The sequence below is a fragment of the Vombatus ursinus genome, unplaced genomic scaffold (assembly GCF_900497805.2).
Source record: "Vombatus ursinus unplaced genomic scaffold, bare-nosed wombat genome assembly UNPS02014773.1, whole genome shotgun sequence".
Classification (NCBI taxonomy): Eukaryota; Metazoa; Chordata; class Mammalia; order Diprotodontia; family Vombatidae; genus Vombatus; species Vombatus ursinus.
The window spans coordinates 1,010,039-1,031,254 of NW_020954551.1; the positions used below are offsets into that span (position 1 = coordinate 1,010,039).

Consider the following 21,216-nt stretch of genomic DNA (forward strand, 5'->3'; position numbering starts at 1 on the left):
TCTCTCTCTCTCTCTCTCTCTCTCTCTCTCTCTCTCTCTCTCTCTCTCTCTCTCTCTCTCTCTGTCCAGCTCTTACTAAATACAGTTGAGGGTGGTGTGGGAAGGGATTTCTAGAGGTACATGGAGTTGTGCCTGTGCTTTTCCCCCTGCTCATTTGCTGATGTATATGAATGGGAGAGACTAATTTTAAAAAGAGAAAGCATATAGTCAAGTAAAACTAGTTGGTGAGTGGAATAGCATGGCACTACCATAGTCTCAAACCTCAGTTAAGCCAGGGATTAGAGACAATGGAGACTCAGCCCAGAAAATGGACCTACCCACTGGAGACACAATGTTTACTGGGGAGTGATACATGCGTTATCACAAGAAGAGAAAAGCCATCAGGGTCCTTAAATGCCACAGAGGTGGGTTACCTTGACCAAGACCAAATCTGTTCCATACATTAGTTTTTCTCTCCTGGTATGCTCTAAGTGAGTGTCTCTTTTCTAGTTGATACTATTGTGTACTTGTGTGAGGGTGCACCCGTGGCTATGGGGAAGTATTTTGTTATTGTTCTTATAGTGCTATTTCAGTAATGCCTTTGCTTTCTGGATCTTCTGGCTGACTATTGAGCAGACACACATTGGTGGGGGCTTGTGAGCTATAGTTTTAGGAATACTGATCCACAGAGTACTTTGAAACTATGATTGTGGTAGTTGTCCCCCAGAGCACTAAGCTTACATGTGCAAGTTGGAGGAGGGGAGTAGTTATCCCAGAGAAGACAGTACATATAAAAGTTAAAAAAAAGTCTATGTCCTCAAGGAACTTACATTCTATTGGGGGTGGGGGGAGACACAACATGACCTCTAACATCCCTTTCCACTCTAAATCTATGATCTTATTGCCCTAGGTAGAGGAAGATGAAGGGAAAGGAAAAAACAAGTCATAAGCTCCTACTATGCACCAGGCACTGTGCTGAGTGCTTTACAAATAGCTCACTCACACAAATAAGTAAAAATAAATTATATTCAAATGAATTTGAAGGAGAAAGTGCTAATAATGGAGGTAGCAGGAAAGGCTTCATGGAGGAAATGGTGCCTGACCTGTGCCTTTAAGGAAACCAGCGTCTCAGTGATACAGAGATGAGGAGGGTGTGCATTATGGACTTTGGGGAACTGAAGGAATTGGGGATTCTTTTCATCAGGTAGCCATTTAACTCCTCAATGCATCATGATTGATGAGCTTTAGTGAACTGAACTCATTGCCAGGAAGCTCTCTCTATGTCCCTGAGGTTAAGCTCACCAGTCACCTCTACCCTATGGTGGAGGAGCCAGCTGCAGGTCACTGAAAGGCCAACAGTGCCTGAATTCCTATCAAGCTCATTTTTAGGGAAAGGACATTTTTCAAAAATGGCAACACAGGGATTCTCTGTACTTTATGGGGTCACTTTGAGCTTCATGGAGAATAACAGACTTTTTGTAGCATTGGTAAAGGCAGCATGTCACCCTAGAGTCCAAATCTCCTACTCGTGGTCCTGAGATGAAATGATTATCTCCCCACATCCCTGAAACAACCACTCCTTAGGAAAACAGCCGTTTGCAAGTTTATTTTATAAAAATCTGTGCAGAACTTAGATAAATACATTATGACAGAAGCTGTCACAGTGTACACATCAAGTTAGTTCTTTGAAACGTTGTGAAAACACACGAGTGGTGTATATACTACTTTACATAAAACTGTGCTCCATGTGTTCTTTATGCCAACGAAAACTAAACATTCTCCAACTAATTCACGGGCAAAGTCACCACAGGGCCATCCACAGCTTCCATGGCCTCAGCTAAAAACAGTTTTCCTGGCTAATACTGAGAGTCCCTCTCACTTAAGTCCTATCTTTTCTTGGTTGGGTTGATTACCTGAAAATTCCTGATTTTGAATGAGACTTAAGAGATATTTTATATGTTTCTTAGAGAAGCATTTTTAATCATGATTTTTAAAAGTTGAGTTAAATTGTTTTACTCATCTTTTCTGTCCCATAATACCATTGTCTGGAGCAGGGCATGTAACACTACAATCACAGTTATTTCCATACTCCTACTAAGATCCTCTTGACCACAAATATCATCTTTAAGTATGTGTCATAACCTTTGATAATTTTGTGTCTGAGGCCAGATTTGAATTCAGAAAGATATGTCTGTTGACTGGAAAGGCATCTCTGAGATTATCAGATCTAATCAAGAGTTTGTCATGACCTTCTTCCATCATATTCTGGACCAGTTGTCATCTGGCCTTTGCTTGAAGACACAGCATATACCCAACAGAATTCTCTCTAGTTCTTTTAGAATCTCATGGCTAACAATCACTGAGTTCTCCAGCTGTTGTTATTCTATGAAGACTTTGAGAAAATCCTTCAAATTACATCAATACGGGGGTGGCAGGGAGGGAGTAAGCTTTTTTGTAGCACCTACTATGTATCAGGCACTGTGCTAAGTACATTTTAGAAATATTTCATCATTTGATTTTCACAGTAACACTGAGAAGCAAGCTCTATTGTTATTTTCGTTATATAGTTGAGGAAATTGAGGAAAACAGATTTTAAGTGATTTGCTCAGGATCACACAGCTAGTACGTGTCTGAGGTTGGATTTAAACTCAGATCTTCCTGACTCTAGGCCCAGTGATCTATAGACCTTGACATTTGGTGACTTCAGTGTGAAGGTAGACCTGAGGGAGGATGGTGAAACATATATTGGTGCAGCCCGATTTATCTTGAAATACATTATTACGCTCGGTGAATGTGATCACTATCCACAAAGGCAAAGATGGTCATGAGGCTTGACTGTCTGTTGCCTTTATCTCTATTCCAGCACTTAACACCATGCCTGGCACTTAGATACTTAATGAGTTCTTGTTGACTTGAGCCCAAATTCTAGTACTTGTAGCCTCCCTGGTTGTTGATAATTTGACCATTAGAAGTTTTATGGACTGGTGATAGAGCTCCATTGCAATGGACAATTCAGGTTATGCAATTTATTGGATAATTTACAGAATTTGCCACTTTATGTCAATCAGAACCCTGGGAATAACTATCAATTCTGAGTGGAAATTTTAAATGTTACGTTTAATTGAATCAGTAGTAGTATAAATATTCAGCTGTTATTAGACAATAATCATTGCTCAAGTCCAATTGAACTTTGCTATTTGTTGTTATGTATTACTAGGTTATTATGCCCTATTAGTAAGTACTTCCTAGACTTTAACAATATGCCCTAGTCTTTCCATAGCTTAATGGATCTATGATCTCATCAATGTGGGCACTCATTTTTTGGTGAATATTATAACCCACCTTTTGATTCTATCCCTTTCTTACTCATCGTTCCATTGACCCCCCACTTGGGAACTATCCAATGTGCTAGAAGACTTCCTTTAGGGCCTTCTACATGTTGCAGGCACCAATGGAGTACTCCAGCTGCCCATTTGTTATTCCCACTTCATGGCACTGGACCAACCCACCTCATTATATCTCTCATATAGTTTCCATCAAAAAAAAAAAGGTTTTTATTGTGCATTTACTATGGTCTAAGCACTGTACTAAGTGCTGGGGATACCAAGACAAAGAGATGTCTCTTGCCCTCAAGGAACTTATATTCTACTTTACTTTTAGGAATAGATCATCATTGGAAATATGCTACACCTCCCTTCTACTTACCACGTTTATCCATTGCCTATTGAATTAAAATAGTATGCCTATATAAACCTTGATCAAGAGTAAATTAGAAAGTTTTGTTGCCTAACTCTTTTGAGGGTCTATAAATTTTCCCTCTCCACAAATGTATGTTGCAATCATACATCGACTTAGTAGACAGTCTTTGTGAGTTGTTGGGGTTGAAAAATCTACCACTTTATAGCCAAACTGGTGATGAGTTTCTCTGAATGAAATTAGGCTGGTCCTCAGATGGAGGCTAGCTTGCTAGCACTTGCCAGAGCCTGAGCTCTGTAGGTATAGATATTAAGGATCTATAATTTTCTTCATGCGTGAAGAGATGTAGAAAGAGGAATTTAGGGGAGCCATTTATCAAATTTAGGTTTCTTTTTAACTGTGAGCTCCTATCAATCAATTAATTAACAACACTTATATAATGCCTAAGAGTAGTCACTGTGGGAGATACAGGAATATGACATGTTCCTTACCCTCAAGGAACCTAAACTATAGCTGAAGAGAGAGGCCAGTCTAATTCAGAAGTTGAGTGGGAAACACATTCATCCATGTCCATCTTGGATAGGCATATCAGACTGAGCCCAGAGACTTAGCTCTGATACCACCTTTGGTAGGTAGTGCTTTCTATTCCTCTCCCTCACTCCACCCTCCAGGTGCTAAAACATTCCCTTTTAGGATTACATTATATTCATTTATATGTTGTTACCACCTTTAGAATATGAACTTCTTGAATGCAGATTTTCTTTATGTAGCAAATTCCCTGGAGCTACTGTCTTAGCCCTGACTAGCACTGGCAAGTTGTGGCCTCAGAGCTTAACTATTGCTTGTCCCTTCAGGATTCTATAGGTAGCCCTGAAGGGTTGGAATGGTTTTTTTTTTAATACTGTAGTTCACGAGCCCCTACTGGTGTGCTTCTTCTTCTACTCCTGTGATTATCAAGTAATACAAACTAGTCAGCCAGACAATAAGCTTTTAGCTAATTTTAGCTAATTGAGGTAGTATGATAACAACAGTTGATACAAAATATCTCCCCAAAAGTCTGTAAGAGAAGTGGTCTTAGGCTTAGAAGGCACATGTGGCAAAGGGTTAACTCAAATGATGGTAGCTGGGAATCCCTTTCTTCCCCTTCATGGGATACTCACAAGGTTTCCTTTACACATGGTTATAGCTTCTTTATTGGACACTGTAGTCTTAACTGCCTTTCCTTGGTATGTTTAGTTTATCCTTGGATAACAATGTGTATACTGCTATCAGTTTCTAGTATTCTAGGAATACTGATGAAAAAGCCCGAATCCTTTGGTCCTCTGAAGTTTGAAAGGTCTTCCTCTGGTTGAAGTGGGGACAGGGGAGAGGCAGGAGATTGAAGACCAAGTCTGAAGAAAAGACTAGGGCTCATTTCTTTCCCCATAAGGAGTTCCTTCTCAGACACTTGACTAGAATGGCTCTCTCTTTTCTCCTTCCCAGCACTCAAAGGCTCAGTTTCCATATTGGCTTGTTGTTTTATGCACAATTCACAGAGCATGAACCAAGTATCTCCCACTAATCTGAACATGGTTCCTGTATAATGTCACTCTATTTCATCTAATGGCTTTCAAAGACTTAAAAATTGATCAAGTACTTTCCACATCTAAGCTAAAGCCATTGATTGACTCATTCATTCACAAGAAGTGTTCTCACCCAGTAACATCTTGTTAGTTACTTTATGTGGGATGAAATGATTGGGTGATTCACTCAATAAATCCCCACTCTAGGTTTTTACCCTCAAGAGCTGCCTGGCATACAAGTAAGTATTGATTGATGGATTGAAGAGTAAGCCAGATTACATTTGGTAAGTTGTATAGCACTTTCAAAAATACCAAGCTGCTCCATTGCTAAAAAAAAAATCCATGTGTGTGTGTGTGCGCGCGTGCGCGCGCGCGTGCACGTGCTTTGTGTGTGTTTTAAATAAAGCTGTGATCTCAGGTTAACTTGGAGTTGCACATAATGAGTGGAAAGGATAGAAAGTTGGCTCCAAGCCAGGAAGACTTGGCCTCAAGTCTTGCCTCCAATATAAACTGACTCAGACCCTGGTCAATCCACTCATCCTCTCATGCCTTGGGCGACTCTCTAGGACTCTAAGTTATAGTGAAAGTGCTGCCTTGACTCAATAGAGGGTGTCTGCTCAACTGGCAGCAGACTCCAATGAAGTCATGAGTGTGGTCACTATCCCTTGGGATCAACTTGGTGATACTGTGTAATTGTGAATTGTGGAAAACCAAAATCTCTGAAGAGTCACATTTACAGGTGACCTAGTGAGCTCTGGGCCTCAAGTCAGGAAGACCTGAGTTCAAATTTGATCTCAGCTGGCTAACCCTGGGCAAGCCACTTCTCCTCTCTCTGCTTCTCTTTCCTTCTCTATAAAACGAGGATAGTAGTAGTATCTACATCTCAGGGTTGTCGTGAGGCTTAAGTGAGATAATAATTGTAGGCCTTGTAGTACTAAATAAATTGTAGATAATGCTTTGTAGGCCTTGAAGTACTATATAAAGATTAGCTATTATTACTAACACAACTTGGCCACAAATAAGCTAATATAATATAATCTGAGAAGGAAGAAAGCAGTTACAACTGGAAGAATCTGGGGAGGCTTCATTGAGAAGATGGCATCTGAACCAAGTTTTGAAAGATTACAAAGATTCTAAAAAGTATCAATCAGAGGGACTGCGTTTTGAATATGAAGGTGGGGAAATGGATGCTGAATTCAGCAAAAACCTCCTGGGACACTTTGGATGAAATGTAATGGGTGAAGAGAACAAGGATGAGATCCAACTGGAAAGAAAGGTCAGAACCATGTGATTTAAGTAGTAGCTTCAATGCCAGCTTGAAGAATTTGCTTTTTGATTTAGAGGCAATGGGGAGTCACTGAAGTTTCTAGGAAGGCATGGGCTGAACCTCTTATTTTGTTGGCATAGGAAACTCCAGGTATGAATGAATGTTGGAGCGATTTCTGTAGCTGAAAGTTTACATAGCTGACTCCAACTCAGAGAGGTTAAGTGACTTGCTTGGGGTCACACAGCCAATATGTGACAGGGGCAAGACTGTAATCTAGGTTTTCCTGGCCTCTTGATCAACTCTCTATTCATTATGCAAGAGGATGCTAGGAAAAGTTGAGCAACCAGCCCTTAGGGGAAAAAAATGTATGTAAGTTTAACTTGCATTATTAACATTTCCTCCATGATTTTCTTAAGTCTAGACAATCAACAATACAATGAATCAAGCCCTGGTTTGTAGTATTTGCTGATTTCTGAGGTATGAATGCTCACACTGAAAATTGAACAATTGGCCTTAATCAGTCAGTACCAGCTGGCTCTTGCACACTCCTGCCACACTAGTGCATTCCTGACACACCAGCACAGTCCTGACACAATCAGGAGTTCTCCATTACAACCCCTTGCAATCAAGTTGCGTGCTCTTTCTAATCATGTCCCTTGTTGTGTGGGTTCATGACTGCCCCTCAGGTCCTACCTAGAGTATAAGTCAATATCTTATCAGGTACATTCCAACCTTTATCAGCTCTGAAGGTCAATGAAAGTGGTGTCCGGATTCCAAGGAAGGACTGAGCTTTGAATCAAAGGTGTCCTGCCCTATTAATACCAGAAAAGTGATCCACTCAATTTGTGAGCCATTGGGGACCATTCTTTCCTGAGCTCTATTATCTTGAGTGGGTGAGAGGAGAGATGTGATTTTATCCCCTCCTGCCTCCTTTCCAAAGAGCTAGAATGTGGTAGATTGGTTTTTTACTGTGACATAGGTTGGGGCAGCTGAGCAGGTCATCTGGTAACAGATGGTAAGTGAACCTGCAGAAGAGATAGTCATGTGATACAGAGCATTGCACACTGGCCTTGGAGTTAAGAAGCCCCGAGTTCACATCTTACCCTGGGCAAATGATGTAACCTCTCTAAGCCTCAGTTTCCTCATCTGCAAAATGAGATTTAACTTGATGGCCTTTAAGGTCCATTCCAACCCTAAATCTATGATCCTATGATCCAATAAGGGGGAGATCACAGAGGGAGAATTGGGTAGGTAGAGAAAAGGAGAACAGAAAGGTCAGAGTTCCCATCCTGGAGTTATGCCCTGGATTTTCTATCGAGGTTGCAACATTGCCAGGTCTTCAGGTGTCTCCTTTCAAATCACACAACCCAATGTTATTATGGCAGAGGCAGTCTTGTGGGCATTTAAAGTGGCTTCACTCCTATACCTCCATGGCATTATTTTTTTCTTGGAAAGAATAGCCCATCATCCTTGAGAAACGTGGTATTGGACTGATTGTTATTTTCAGCCCCCTGGAAGTGATCCAAGTGTTTGAGAAAGTGTCTGGGGGTACACATATAGCTTTGATGGCTTCTATGAGGATGAAAGGCTTGACTTTGATTCAAATGGGAGAAAAAAAGGAAAAAGTAAAAGGGCTTATCATCATTTTAGGTTATTGAGAAATTTCCCACCAGGGTGGTCTATGAAGCATATAGGAATCTGAAATATTAACAGGGCTTGCATCTGAAGAATTCACTCATTCATTCATTCATTCATTCACTCATTCATTCGTATATTTGTCTACCATCTCTCTCTCTATTTATCTAGCAGTCTCTTCATCCATTCATCATTTATCTATGTATCTATCTATCTATCTAATCTGTCTGTCTGTCAATCTATCTATCTATGTATCTATTAGTTAAGGACAGGAACCCACAGAGAGGCTAATTGTGGACCGCTTACATGTGGGGCCCTCTCTAAAGGGTAGGTCAGATTCCTAGAGTGCCTGGCATAGTGTCACTGAGGACATTTAATAAATGGTTTTCAATTGCCTGATTGATTCCTGAATACACTTCACCTGAGTTTCATTTACTCTGAGCACCTGTTTCCAGGTTTTGGATGAACCCAAATTTGACAGAACTTGTTGTGATCCACAAACATAATGTGGAACCTGCACAATGATTCCAGCAGAGTTTTTGTCTTGGAAGGCTGGCTTCTTCTTCCTCTGAGGAAGAAGGAACATCTTTATGGGAATTGTGAAGCATGGCGGGATGTCTATTGGTCTTATCCAGTATTCCAGTCCTTCTTGTTACCTCTCCACCTGCCTCCAGTCTGTATTCCTAGGTGCTTGTTGAATGTTTGAACTGAAAATCCCTGTAATGGACTTTCCTGCTTCCCCATTTCCTCCTATTTCTCCTGCTCTGCAATGGAGACTCTGTGACAATGATTTTTTCAAACCTTTTTTTTTCCCCTTCAACTCAAAACCCATCAATATCATTCAGCACTCTTTCTTCCTCTGCCCCAGTCTCTGACAAAGATGTGGCCCATCTTCTGGCTGAGGCCAACCCTTCCTCTGGTGCCTTCTATTCCACCCCCTTCTCTTTCCTTTGATAGCTTACTCTACCATCATCTCTTTCCTTCTTCTAATCTCTGTGCACTCTTTACCTACTGTCTCCTTCCCTGTTGTTAACAAATGTTCTTATCTCTCTCATTACTGAAAAACAACAACAAAACAGACAAACAAACACAACCTTGTCTTGACCATGTGATCTCCAAAAGTGATGTTCTTATGTCACTCTTCCTTGGGTAGCTAGTGAAGAGGTAAGCAGTGAATAGACTGTTAGATTTGGAGTCAGAAAGACTTGGGTTCAAACGCTGCCTCTGACACTTACTAGTTTGGGCATGTCAGGAACCAAAAAGAATATATTTGTGAGAATTCCCCAAGATTGAGAGAAAGATAGTACTGGCTTTGCCCTCAAGGAATTTAAATTCTAATTAGAGGACAAGAGATAATACATAAAAGGGAGCTAAAGGAGGGGGGATATTGGCAAAAGGAGAGAAGATTTGATTGCCAAATGGAATTTCAAAAGCCGGTAGAGGAATGGAGGCTGACCATCCTGGACTCCTCCCCAAAATGGAGGCCATGGGAGGAAGTGGCCATGGCAGGAGTGACAGCAAGGGCAAAGGGATAGTCCACAGTGAAATGGCTTCATGGGATGGGGGAAATACCATAGTAAGAAGGGAGAAGGGAAGAAGCATTTATTAAACACCTACCAAGTACATTGTGCTAAGCAATCTATAAATATCATATTATTTGATCTTTAAAATCACCCTATAAGGCAGGTGCTATTATGATCCCCTTCCCCATTTTACAGCAGAGGAAACTGAGGCAAAAAGAGGTTAAGTGTCCTGTCCAGGGTCACACAGCTAATAAATGTCTGAGATGGGATTTGAACTTAAGTCTTCCTGACTCTAGGCCCAGAGGTTATCCATTGCACCACCTAGCTCCCTAGATGAGAAGACAGCTGAGTCCTAGTAGTGAAATCTGGAGATCTGGAGATTCAAAGCCATGCTGAGGGGGGAGAGCCCAGAGCTTCAGTTATGGGCCATGGACTATATACCATGATCTTATGAAAATTAGATTAGGGTAAGACAGTGTATAGAAAGTTAACTAGTAGGTTGAAGAATTTGAAGATTATCTTGCCAAACTGGGTGTCCGCTGTATGATTTGGAGGAGGAGTATGATATGATGAAAGGGTGTTTGGAGAAGCCTTGATACAGCAGCTGTGTGTGTGTGTGTGTGTGTGTGTGTGTGTGTGTGTGTGTGTGCAGGTAGAATAGGCTAGATGTGGGGGTAAGGTGGGTGGAGCAAGGGAGTGATTGGGGATAGGAAAGCAATTGAACTATTTCAGTAATCCTGGCTTGAAGTGATAGATCCTGAATTAGTATGATCATAGCAGTGCATTTGCTCTTCATTGGTTCACACCCATGTTCACAAAGTCCCCTCAAACTTGATTTTGCCGTGGAGGGGAAAGTGGTTGTGTTTAAATCCCTCAAACGGGTGGTGAGCAGCAGTGGGGTCGCAGGAGGGCCTCCCCTTTCTTTGCAGGCATTAATTAGGATTCAGCCTTCCTGCCTGGGTTATGCCACGATACTGGGACCCAAACAAAATAAAACCTGACCAAGTCTGGGAACCCAAATTGGAGCTCAGATTACTTTAACCGACTCTTGGGGAATACACACTGCAGTTGTATTAAGTATGCAGAATTTGCTCTTTGACCTGGTTGTAAGGAAACTTACAGGAGTGTATGCAATCTGCTGCCAGTTTTCCAGGGTGTTGGACAAGTTAATTCCTTTGCAATCATGAATTTTTTTTTCTTTCTAATTTAAAAATATGCTTCAAAAAATAAATGCCGTTCCAACAAGAACAGAGTTTGTCGATGAAGAGAATGTGTTCTCTGTGTGCCTGAGGCTAGTCAGTCTATGGGCAGCCTCATATGCCCTAAGATTTCAAGCTTTTAGCAAAGTTCTTTGCAGCCATATTTGTCTTGGCTGGGTTGGGACAAAGGTGGGGGTGTGGGGTGGGAGAGATAGAACAAATGGGCCTGTAAAAGTGATCCTGGGGTTCGGTTGGGTTTCTTTTCTGACTTTTATGTCCCACAGGCCATCTTGGCGCAAACTTCAGCTTCTGACTTAGAATAGGTGACCTCTCTGAATCTGCTGAAAGGGCTCTCACTTCACAATCATGCATTTGGGTTGAAGGAGTCAGGTGGAGGGAGGCCAGGATGTCTTGGGATTTCTACTTGTCCTGGAGGGCCCTGCTGAGCCTGGTGTGACTAGAGGGCGGGATGGCAGCATTGGCTTCCAGATTTCTGGTCCTGCTGAGACACAGTCTAGAGAAGGGATTGTAGGGAGACAGCAAGGCCTAGGTAAAAGCTATCACTAGTTTCATAATTACTATTGGTAGCCAATGAGGGGACGGGAGAACAGATGAGTCACAGTGCCAAGAGAAGGACGAAAGTGGAGTGTTCTGTGGGATCCTAAATTAGGGGGTTGGAGCAGATGACCTGAGGTCCCTTCCAGCTGTGTCTATGGGGCTGGAACGACATGTTGAATGAGTGGTCCAGCCAATGGTAAGTTCAGAAGAAGAGGAGGGCACTGTGAATTGGTGTGGTTATGGCAGAAGAAGTGGGATTTGAGCTGGCAGCTAGGCGGTACAGCAGATGGAGGGCTGAGCTTGGACCAGGAAGACCTGGGTACAAATCCCATCTTAGATACTTACTAGTTGTGTGACTCTGGGCAAGTCATTTAACCTCTGTTTGTCTCAGTTTCTTCAACTATAGAATGAGGATAATAACAGCACTTTCCAAGGCTGTTGTGAGGATCAAAAGAGATAACATTTGTAAAGTCTTAGCACAGGGCCTGGCACATTGTTGGTGCTTAATAAATACTCATTCTCTTCCCTTTCCCCCATTGTGAGCAAATGAATGAAGGGGGACTATACATTGTATAGTCTTGGTAATGGGTGAGTAGAATGCTCATGGTGCAGTGAGAGCCAGCTGATTGTCCAGCCAACATCAACCATTGGAGCTATTCCATCTTTGAATCTCCCCTGCTGTTGACATCATCCCTCATCCCATTGTGCCTTTTCCACCATGAGAAGCTATCCTCTCCATTTGGAGGGGCAGACATGGCATCTTCCATTCAGAAATAATATTTTCTGTTGACTTCATGTATACACACATATATACATACACATATGCTATCTCTCCCATAGAACATGGGAGCTCCTCATAGGCAGACTGTTTTGGTTTTATTTTTATATTTCTGCCCTTCTTCATGGTGAGGCCTTAATATATGTTTGACTGACTTGTAAATGGCTTTCTCTATTAAGAGTACAGCCTTGGGGATGTTTGCAAGGTCCCTGGTGCTACCTAGTGCCCTGGAGTCTATTCATACCTTGACGTAAGGGAGCTCCTAATGGGGGAGTTCTAGCTTAAGAAAATGTGTCCTGCCCTGGAGGAGGATTAGTTCCATTGAGGACCCTCTCACTGTAGAGTCAGTTCATTTCCTTCCCCACCTGGTTCCACAAGTCCTGGGTAGGGGCAGTTTACCTAGTTGTAATTGGGTTATTTACATTTAAAACAATGACAAAGATAACAATGAAGTTTTCTTCAATCCAATTCACCCTGCCCATAACAAATAGAAAGGGATAGGGCTTTCTTTTCTTTATCAGTTATTTGACGTGATTCTGAGTGGGCTTCATACAATTTGGATACTTGCAGTGAGAAGCCTGGCTTTTCCTCCTATTTTAATTTATTTGGTCTTTTCCCAAGATGGAAGGCTTTCATATAAAATCTGACAGAAGAGTGATCTCCTCATCCCAGGCAAAATCTCTTTACTGTGGGATCCTAGGTTGAGAGTTAGAAGAAGATCTCAGAGGTCATCTGGTCCAACCCACTCATTTTGCCAATGAGGAAACTGAGACCCACGGAGGCCAAATGACTTGTCAACGGTCACATAGGTAGTGTCACAGGCAAGATTTGAACCCATATCCTTTGACTTCAAAGTCAGAGCTCTATTGTGTTGTACTGCCTCCTCTTGATTAGAGTCAGAGATCTGTGATTGAATTAGTCTACTGGGGCTATGCCATTACAAGCAAGTTTTAGTATGGACCTACTATGGCCCTCTCCAATTTGTCAATAGGTAGTTGTCAGCTATTGTAGGACTCCAGTGGTCCCCTAGATCCCAGCAATAAATTCTTTGAGATCTTCTAGTAGAGGACCATCTTCAGTTATGAGGAATATCCTCTACTGGGGGACCTGGTCAATCAGTTATGAGAGTTAGACCTTTGTTTTCTGATTGGGCTGGAAGACCTTATACATCCATCCATGCTTGGACCATGATGCCTGCCATTTTGTTAGTATGCCCTGAGAATGTCCTGGAAAGACTCAGTGGAAAAAGAATGAACCATCTGTCTTTACAGTCAGTCTCTTTCTTGAGGGTGGTCACTTCAAGGTGACAACAAAGGCTGGCATTGGCCACTCTACACAGAAAGCAGCCTCCTTTTCCCCCTGGTTCTTAGCCTGATGGCTTCATGCAGCAGCTTGGCAAGGGAAGGAATTGGTCAGTTGGTAGGAACCATGAGAAGGTGTCCATGGGTTCACAGGTGATCCAGCCCAGACCTGAGAGAGGGGGCAGGATAGTATAGGGTCTAAGCTTCAGTTCCTGACATGAATTAATCCACAGAAGAGATCATGAGGTGCCATGAAATATCATAGGCAGAAACATTCACTGGTTTTGATCTTCAGTGGAAAGTAGCTATTTGGAGGCATCTGGGGCATCTGTGCAGGAATCAGATGATGTGAGTATTTGCAGGTGGGAAAAGGCCATAGATCCTGAATGTCTGTTGCACACTTAAGTCACTCATTTTCAACATGCCCATGTGGGACTTACTTATCTGGGCCTATCAGGTGGCACCTGACACAGCTGATTTTGGTGGATCCAAAATCATTAAAAACACAGTCCTTAGAAGTAGTTTAGAATTTGCTTTACCAGTATGGGGAAAGATCAGAATTGTTGAGGCTTACAAAGATGAGAAATATTAAGAAGAAACAATGTTCCACCCATGAATGAGATCATACTTAGGATAGTGAAGTCTCATGATTTTAGTCTTCAAGACACATTGTTTTGAAACCTGTATAAATAGTCTGCAATATCTTTACTGACCTAAAAAGTTGAAGGTTTTTACAGAGGAAGGGAAACTGATTTTGGACACTGTTTATTTCTCATCTAGTCATTGAAACTCTACAGTGGAAGAAACAATGGATTTAGCCAATTAAATAAGAAGAAATGCCAGTCAGCACAAGTATTGATTAAGCATCTACTGTGTGCCAAGCACTTTGCCAAGCACTGGGGTACAAAGTAAGGCAAAAAAAAAATCTAGTCCCTGTTCTGAAGAAACAATCTGTACATAGGAAAAATTGGAAATAATCAACAGAGAGGAGACACTAGTCAATGCTGGATTGTGAAAGGCTTCCTGTAATGCATATGTTTTTTGCTGGGATTTGAAAGAAGCCAGGGAAGCCAGGTGACAGAAATGAGGAGGGAGAGCATCCTGGGCATAGGGACAGCCAATGAAAATGAATTGGAGAGATGGAATATCTTATTCAGGGAAACTTCAAGGAAGCCATTACCACTGGATTGTGTTACCCTCCACAGTAATAGGGAAGGTGTGGGTGGGGGAGGATTTTTTTGGAAAGGCAATGAGATCCATTTTGGACATTTAAGGTATCCACAGGATGTCAGGGTAGTAAGATAATAGGACAGTCAGCTTTCTCCTTTCAAGTCTCCTTTCTCCTTCCACTCCAACTCTTCTGTTTCCCCTTTTCCTAATCTTGATGTTCATACTCATACATAAACCTCCACACACACATTGAATTCAGATATGGAGTGAAGAAACTATACAGGCAATATAGATCATTCCAGTTCCAGATCATCTGAGATAGTATTTGTAAAGCACTTAGCACAGTGCCGGGCACATAGTAAGTACTTAATAAATGTTTATTCCCTTCTCTTCCCAGATGTTTAAAGTCACTAGTGTCAACGTCAAGGCTGGAAAGAGAAGGACTTGTCACATTTCTTTTAAAAATCGAAGGGTTATTTCTCTTTCATCATCTCTTGATTTTGGCCTCCATCTACATTCATTTGGTATTTTGGGGAAAAAAGATTTCACTGAGCCCACTGCTATTTGAGGGTCACTGAGCTGTGGTGGACACAGCGTAGAATTTGGAATCAGGAAGATCTGGGTTCTAGCCCCATCGATGACACTTAGTAGCTGTGTGACCCCGTGAAAATACTGTAATTTTTCTTAGCCTCAAGCAAATCCCTAGAAATTTTCCACGGAGTCATAGAGTCAGTGGAGTTTCATGCTCTATCGGTGGAATGAGGTACCACATTGGGAGCCCTCTAAACTGACAGATAAATGAATGAATGAATGAATCAGAGAATGATTGAATGAAAAAGCATTTATTAAAAATTCTTAACTAATCTTATATTGAACATTCTTCACTGCCAGGCACTCTGCTCTGATATAGAACTCTGTTAGAACTGCTCGGGACTTATCTTGGATCTAAGTGTTGTTTTATTTTTAATGAAGCCTATTTTCTCTTTAGGGAGGTCAAACACAGTGCATGAGAGAAGTCTGCCCCATTCTGTCATGTCCTGAGCACCTGAGTCAGACTCCACCAGGCCAGTGTTGCCCCAGATGTGTAGGTGAGTGACATTTCTTGTACATTGACCAGGTAATTTATTTTGAGAAGGTTCTACCCCTCCTAGGTACTTCCCTTTCTGTCTTCCTATGTTCTTTACCAGCCAGTTGGTACACACAGCACATTCTCTGCTTGAGAAACTTGTTCCAGTTTGCAGTATTCAGCTGGTCAGTCAAACTGATGCAGTTTACAATTTGAGGATGAGCTGCTTCTATGTTTCTGTGTCTTCCAGGCCCCATGTTCTATTCACTGCACCACCTAGCTGCCACAGTAGTTCATTATATCCATGAAATCACAAGTCTAGAGCAACTAATAATAATAGTAATGATAATAACAACAACAATTACTGCTACTATTGTTATTTCCAAAGTACTTTAGGATCGATAAAACCCAATTTACTGCTTCCCATGTGACTGTCTTAGAGTCAATTAACCTTTATAATGCTCAAGCACCTCCCTAAGAGTTATCTATCAGTAGATAATTTTACTAAGTCAGAGACTTAATAGAGAGTCTCATAGTTAACTGGCAGAGAGAAGTCCTACACCGGAATTCCTCTACACTGGTGAAATCACAGATGAAATGAGTGAGTGTATTAAGCCTCACGACAGCCTCAGGTATAGATAGTGCAAGAATAATGACTACACCAAGACTTTGTGGCTTCCACATTGGAGATTCTAGGTTGGAGAACTCTCTGCATCATTGCAGATTATAGTTCAGCAACGATTCAGTAGAGACGTCCCAGGGAATATGTCAAGGCTCAAGAGCTGGGACATGACTCATCCAGGGCACACAGCTAGGAAGGGGCTACAGGAGAATCGGAAGCCAAGTTGTCCAGAGTCCAGGTCTGGCTTCTTTCCACCACCCCATGCTGTCTTGCATGTCATATATGAGAGGGAGTGTGGAGGGCACAGTTAATATCATCGCCCAGAGTTTGTTGTTTTGGGCAAAATAGGACAGGAAACCAGCATGGTACATGAAGAGTTTTGAAATGACTCTTTTGGGGGCCTGTTGTGCAAGCTATAAACAACAGGAAGGCAGTGGTGCTTATGGTGGGACCTGCAATGCTCATGGGTCTTGAGTCACTGGAAACATTTCTCTGTCTCTCTCCCTCTATGCCTCTGTTTCTCACTCACTGTCACTTTCTCTCTTTTTTCCTTTCTTTTCTTCCTTCATTTTCTTTTCTTTCATCTTCCCTTTCTTCCTTTTCTTTCTTTCTTATTCATTTTTCTTCCTTCTTTCCTCCCTTCCTTCTCTTTATCAATTTTCCTTTTCCTTTTTTCTCCCTCTCTCCCTCCCTCCCTTCTTTCCTCCCTCCCTCCCTCCTTTCCTTCCTTCCTTCTTTCTTTCCTTCCTTCCTTCTTTCCTTCTTCATTCCTCCACCTTTCTCTCTATTGTCTCTTTCTTCCCTTCTCCCCTCCCACTCTCATGTTTGATGGCATATGTATAACCAAGGAATAGATCAGGAACATAGAGCCTTGGCAGAACCAGAGGGGAGCCATTCAGAACTAATTTAAGAGTTTCATTTTCTCAAGTGCTTTTCATTTTCCCAGTGTGTTTTTATAACCTTGAACCAGACCAAATAGCTCTTTGAAGCTGATATGGTTGAACCCAGAAATCTCAGAAAGTTTTCCCTGCCTCATAGTTTCTCATATAAGCAAAGGCAACTATGCCGAATGTGGGCATTCTGAGTATGTATGTGTGCGTGCACATGTATGTGTGTTTATGTATGTGTGTGTGTGTGTGTGTTGTCATAAGATATGCCATAAAAAGATCAGTAAGTCTCAGAAAAATCCAACAATTGTAACCAAAAGAAAAGAGGACAGTTTCTTGGGGTTAGGCTAAATCCAAAGTGGAAGGAATTAGAAATGCCCTAAGATAGCCCAGATATGCAGATTTGGGGCTATTCTTGAATGTTTCTAAACAAAAATATCCTTTCTTGTTTGGGATTTGCATAGATTGGGTGTTGGGGTAAGACTGGCTGTTCATCTGGTGATATGTCTTGAAAATAAAGCCAACATGGCTCCAACATCCTGAAATCTAACACCAGCTAAGTTGGTGGAGGTCTGGGCACCACTTTCCTGGTGAATTTCCTTGGAACTGAACTACCTCCCATGATGTATATGATGAATTACACTGAGTCATTTCCCTTGCTCAGCTTTCATTATTTGGAGACGAGAAACCTGAGGTCAAAACTATAATCTGTCACTTACTTTCTTTGTGGGTTTAGGCAGATCATTCATCTTCTCTAAGCCTCAGTTTCCTCATCTGTAAAGTGAGGAGTTGGACCAAATGGCCCGTACAGTCTCTTCACTTCCCTGGACTTCAGTTTCCCCCTCTCTAAAGTGAAGGGTGGAACTTGAAGGCCTCTTATGTCCCATCCAGTTCCAAATCCTTGGATCCATCTCAAAATCAAATAGTTAAACTGTCCCAAATGCAATAAGCTGTGGAAAGCGTTTTGCAAATCTTAAAGCATGATATATAAATACTAGCTCTTAATTAATGCTGTAAAATAACCTGTTTTATACCTACCTCATGGGGCTGTTGGGAGGAACAATCAAGGTCATGTATGTGAAGTATTCTGCGAGCATGCAGGTATGTGCGAGCAGGTATGAAAAAGCAATCAAGGTCATGCATGTAAAGCTCACATGTATGTGAGCCCATGGTGTGTGCTACGAGATGTAATAAAGAGCTCTTTGCCTCATCTCTTCCTCCTTGGCCAACCCAGTACACAGAACGAAGGGGCAAAGACAGCCCACTTTCCCAGCTTAATACCACCATTTAAGAAACTGGTAACAGCTATGCAGAGAAAAGAAAAAGTATAACCAGAAAGCTTCAAAAGCAAAACAACTTCAAAGAAAAGGGAAAATATAGGTTCTGGAGAAAGAAGGCCCGGGGTTTAAAGCCCTGCTCTGTCACCCAAGATGAGAGATAGGAAAATCTTTAGTGGGATAAATGGATAATTAAGGAAAATTGGACAATTGACGATTTGACTGTTCATAGGCAACTAAATGAAAAATTAACTGCCACATTAGGCATTTTAAAAATCTGTCACACTTTAGTTAATTAATTTTGCATGCAATGCCCAATATCTTCTCTATTCTTTTTTGTTTGTTTCTTTGTTTGTTTTTAGGCATTTGGGGTTAAGTGAATTGCCCAGGGTCACACAGCTAGTAAGTGTCAAGTGTTTGGTCTGAGACTGGATTTGAACTCAGGTTCTCCTGACTTCAGGGCTGGTGCTCTATCCACTGTGACCCCTAGCTGCCCCATCTTCTCTATTCTTGAGGAAGGTGTTTGTGACATGCAAGTGGAAGATTCTGACTAAACTAGAAGCTTTTGGTCTTTCTCTTTTCTTAACCATCAACCGCATTTTCCAATATATTTTTTCACCATCATCTTTGGCTCCTGCCATTAGTCTGAAGTCACTGAGTATCAGTGCATGGTATGACTTGTCCGGGAAGCTCTGGTCAAACTCAGCTTTCTGTATAGCTCTATGCTCTACATGCATGCATGAAGTAGTTATCTTCAGGGTATCCTCTGTGGTTGTGCCTGTAATGGGCACTGCAAGGACAAATACCTTGCCTACAATGAAATTATGCTTCTTATTGTCTTTGCATGCATGATGCCGATTCGATTAAAAAAAAAAAACACCAACAACAACCTAAACCTAAGATAGTCTTATCTTCTTTTATCTCACTGTCAATCATTCTGCTCCATTCACTGCAGAAGGAGCTAGGGCCATTTTGTATCTTACTTTGATTAATGGGCTGCCTTGACCAAAGAATTCATCAATTAGTGACCTCCCTCCTGGCACTAACCTTCTTCATACTTAGCTTGGCTGGTGCTTATATAGCTGCAGACCAATGTCAAGACTGTTCCTGAAGTCCTTACAGCTCAGACCTCCTATGCCTTCTGGGCATAATCTTCAAGAGCCCAGCATCACCCCCACATCTTACTGGGGTACCAGAAGGGAATTTTGCTGTGAAATATTAAATAAAACATATAAGGTTATTGAGTGTAAACTAATCCTCGGGCGTGAAATTTGTTTTGGTAAATATTCATGTTTGTTCATTACAAAAAGAAAAAAAACCATAAACTGAGTTGTTTTCAGTTAAAATAACTGGAAATTCAACAAATTAAAGTGTCGAGACAAAGACAGAATCAGAAATCATCATGATTAAAGGAAAAATTAATAAAATTGTAAGTATAGAGCAATCAAATTAATAGAAGATATTTTTTTAAAAAGTAGTTGATAAGGCTTTCATGAATTTTATTAAAATTTAATTCAATTTTCCAAAATTAAAAGGTAGATATTGCAATATAAGGAAATCAAAGGAATGTGGGCAGATGCATATGAAATAAAGCAGAGCAAAGCAAATAGAACCAGAAGAAACCCTATGCCCAGTGAGTACAACTATTTAAATATAATAGGACATGCAGAGATGATCACCCTTGACATTAATGGATGTTTCCAGCTCTGCTTATGTTCCAGAATGCCTGGTGCCTAACCACAAGGATTGTATTAACAGGAATGTGAGGACTCTGGCTGGATGGGGGCATTTGTAATGCACCCAGGAGAGGTTAGACAGAGATCTTGAGAGAGATGAGTGTGTGTGAGGTTCAAGCCAAGAGGAAAAGAGGAGAAAGCGGCAGAATGAGAGGAATCGAATGACTTCCTGTGGGCTGGGTCTCTTGCCTGGATGGGACTACCCAGAAGCTTCCTCACGCTCCCAGTAGAAGCAGTGGCACAAGGCACTTCCCCTCCATTTCTAAGATAAAGCAACAAATTCTCGTGATGTTTTAGCAGCAGCAGCTTCCAAGCAATTCCCCACCAAGATGCTGTGGTGGGGAATAAGGTGTGCCTACCTTATAGGACCAAGACCAAGCTTTATCCAATCGGCGAGTTGCCAGAATGTCCCTTTACCATTCTCTAGATTATAGTAGTGGATTGGTAAACCAACATGAAGAGTGGAGATGAGTTGCCTTGCACCCGTTCCCCCCATTTTTTTATCTTGTGTCAGACTAATAAGCCAATAGGGAGAACCAAGAAGAGTGGACGCACAGCCTTTTGACCCCTGGAGGTTTGGGAGGTGAGAGTTTAAGGAATGGGCATTGGAAGCGTCGGCTAATCTCCTTGAGAGTAGGCCTTGTTTTGGCCTTTGTACTGGTAGCCGCAATACCCTGCATTGAATGAATACTTGTTGATCAATTGGTTGTATTCTGCCCTAAGAAAATGTTCTTTATCTTACTATTATATCATATGTTGGAATATGGAATTAGGAGGGTGGATGTAAGCAGAAAGGAATGAAGTACGGCAATAACAATGGTAATGATAACTAATATTTGAAACAGCAAGTAATTACATTTGAAATAAATTATTATTATATAGTATAGTATTATTATATAGTATAAATTATTATTATATAGTATAGTATTATTATATAGTATAAATTATTATTATATAGTA

At 41.4% G+C, this 21,216-nt stretch overlaps 1 protein-coding gene across 2 annotated transcripts in view; it reads left to right on the top strand.

Annotated features, from left to right (window-relative positions):
- Positions 1-21,216, top strand: part of BMPER (BMP binding endothelial regulator) — a 289,084-nt gene that overhangs the window by 144,114 nt on the left and 123,754 nt on the right. For both annotated transcript variants that reach the window (XM_027863683.1, XM_027863684.1), the window contains exon 7: positions 15,657-15,756. In XM_027863683.1, the coding sequence (XP_027719484.1) occupies positions 15,657-15,756 (100 nt within the window). The remainder of the gene's footprint in view (positions 1-15,656; positions 15,757-21,216) is intronic.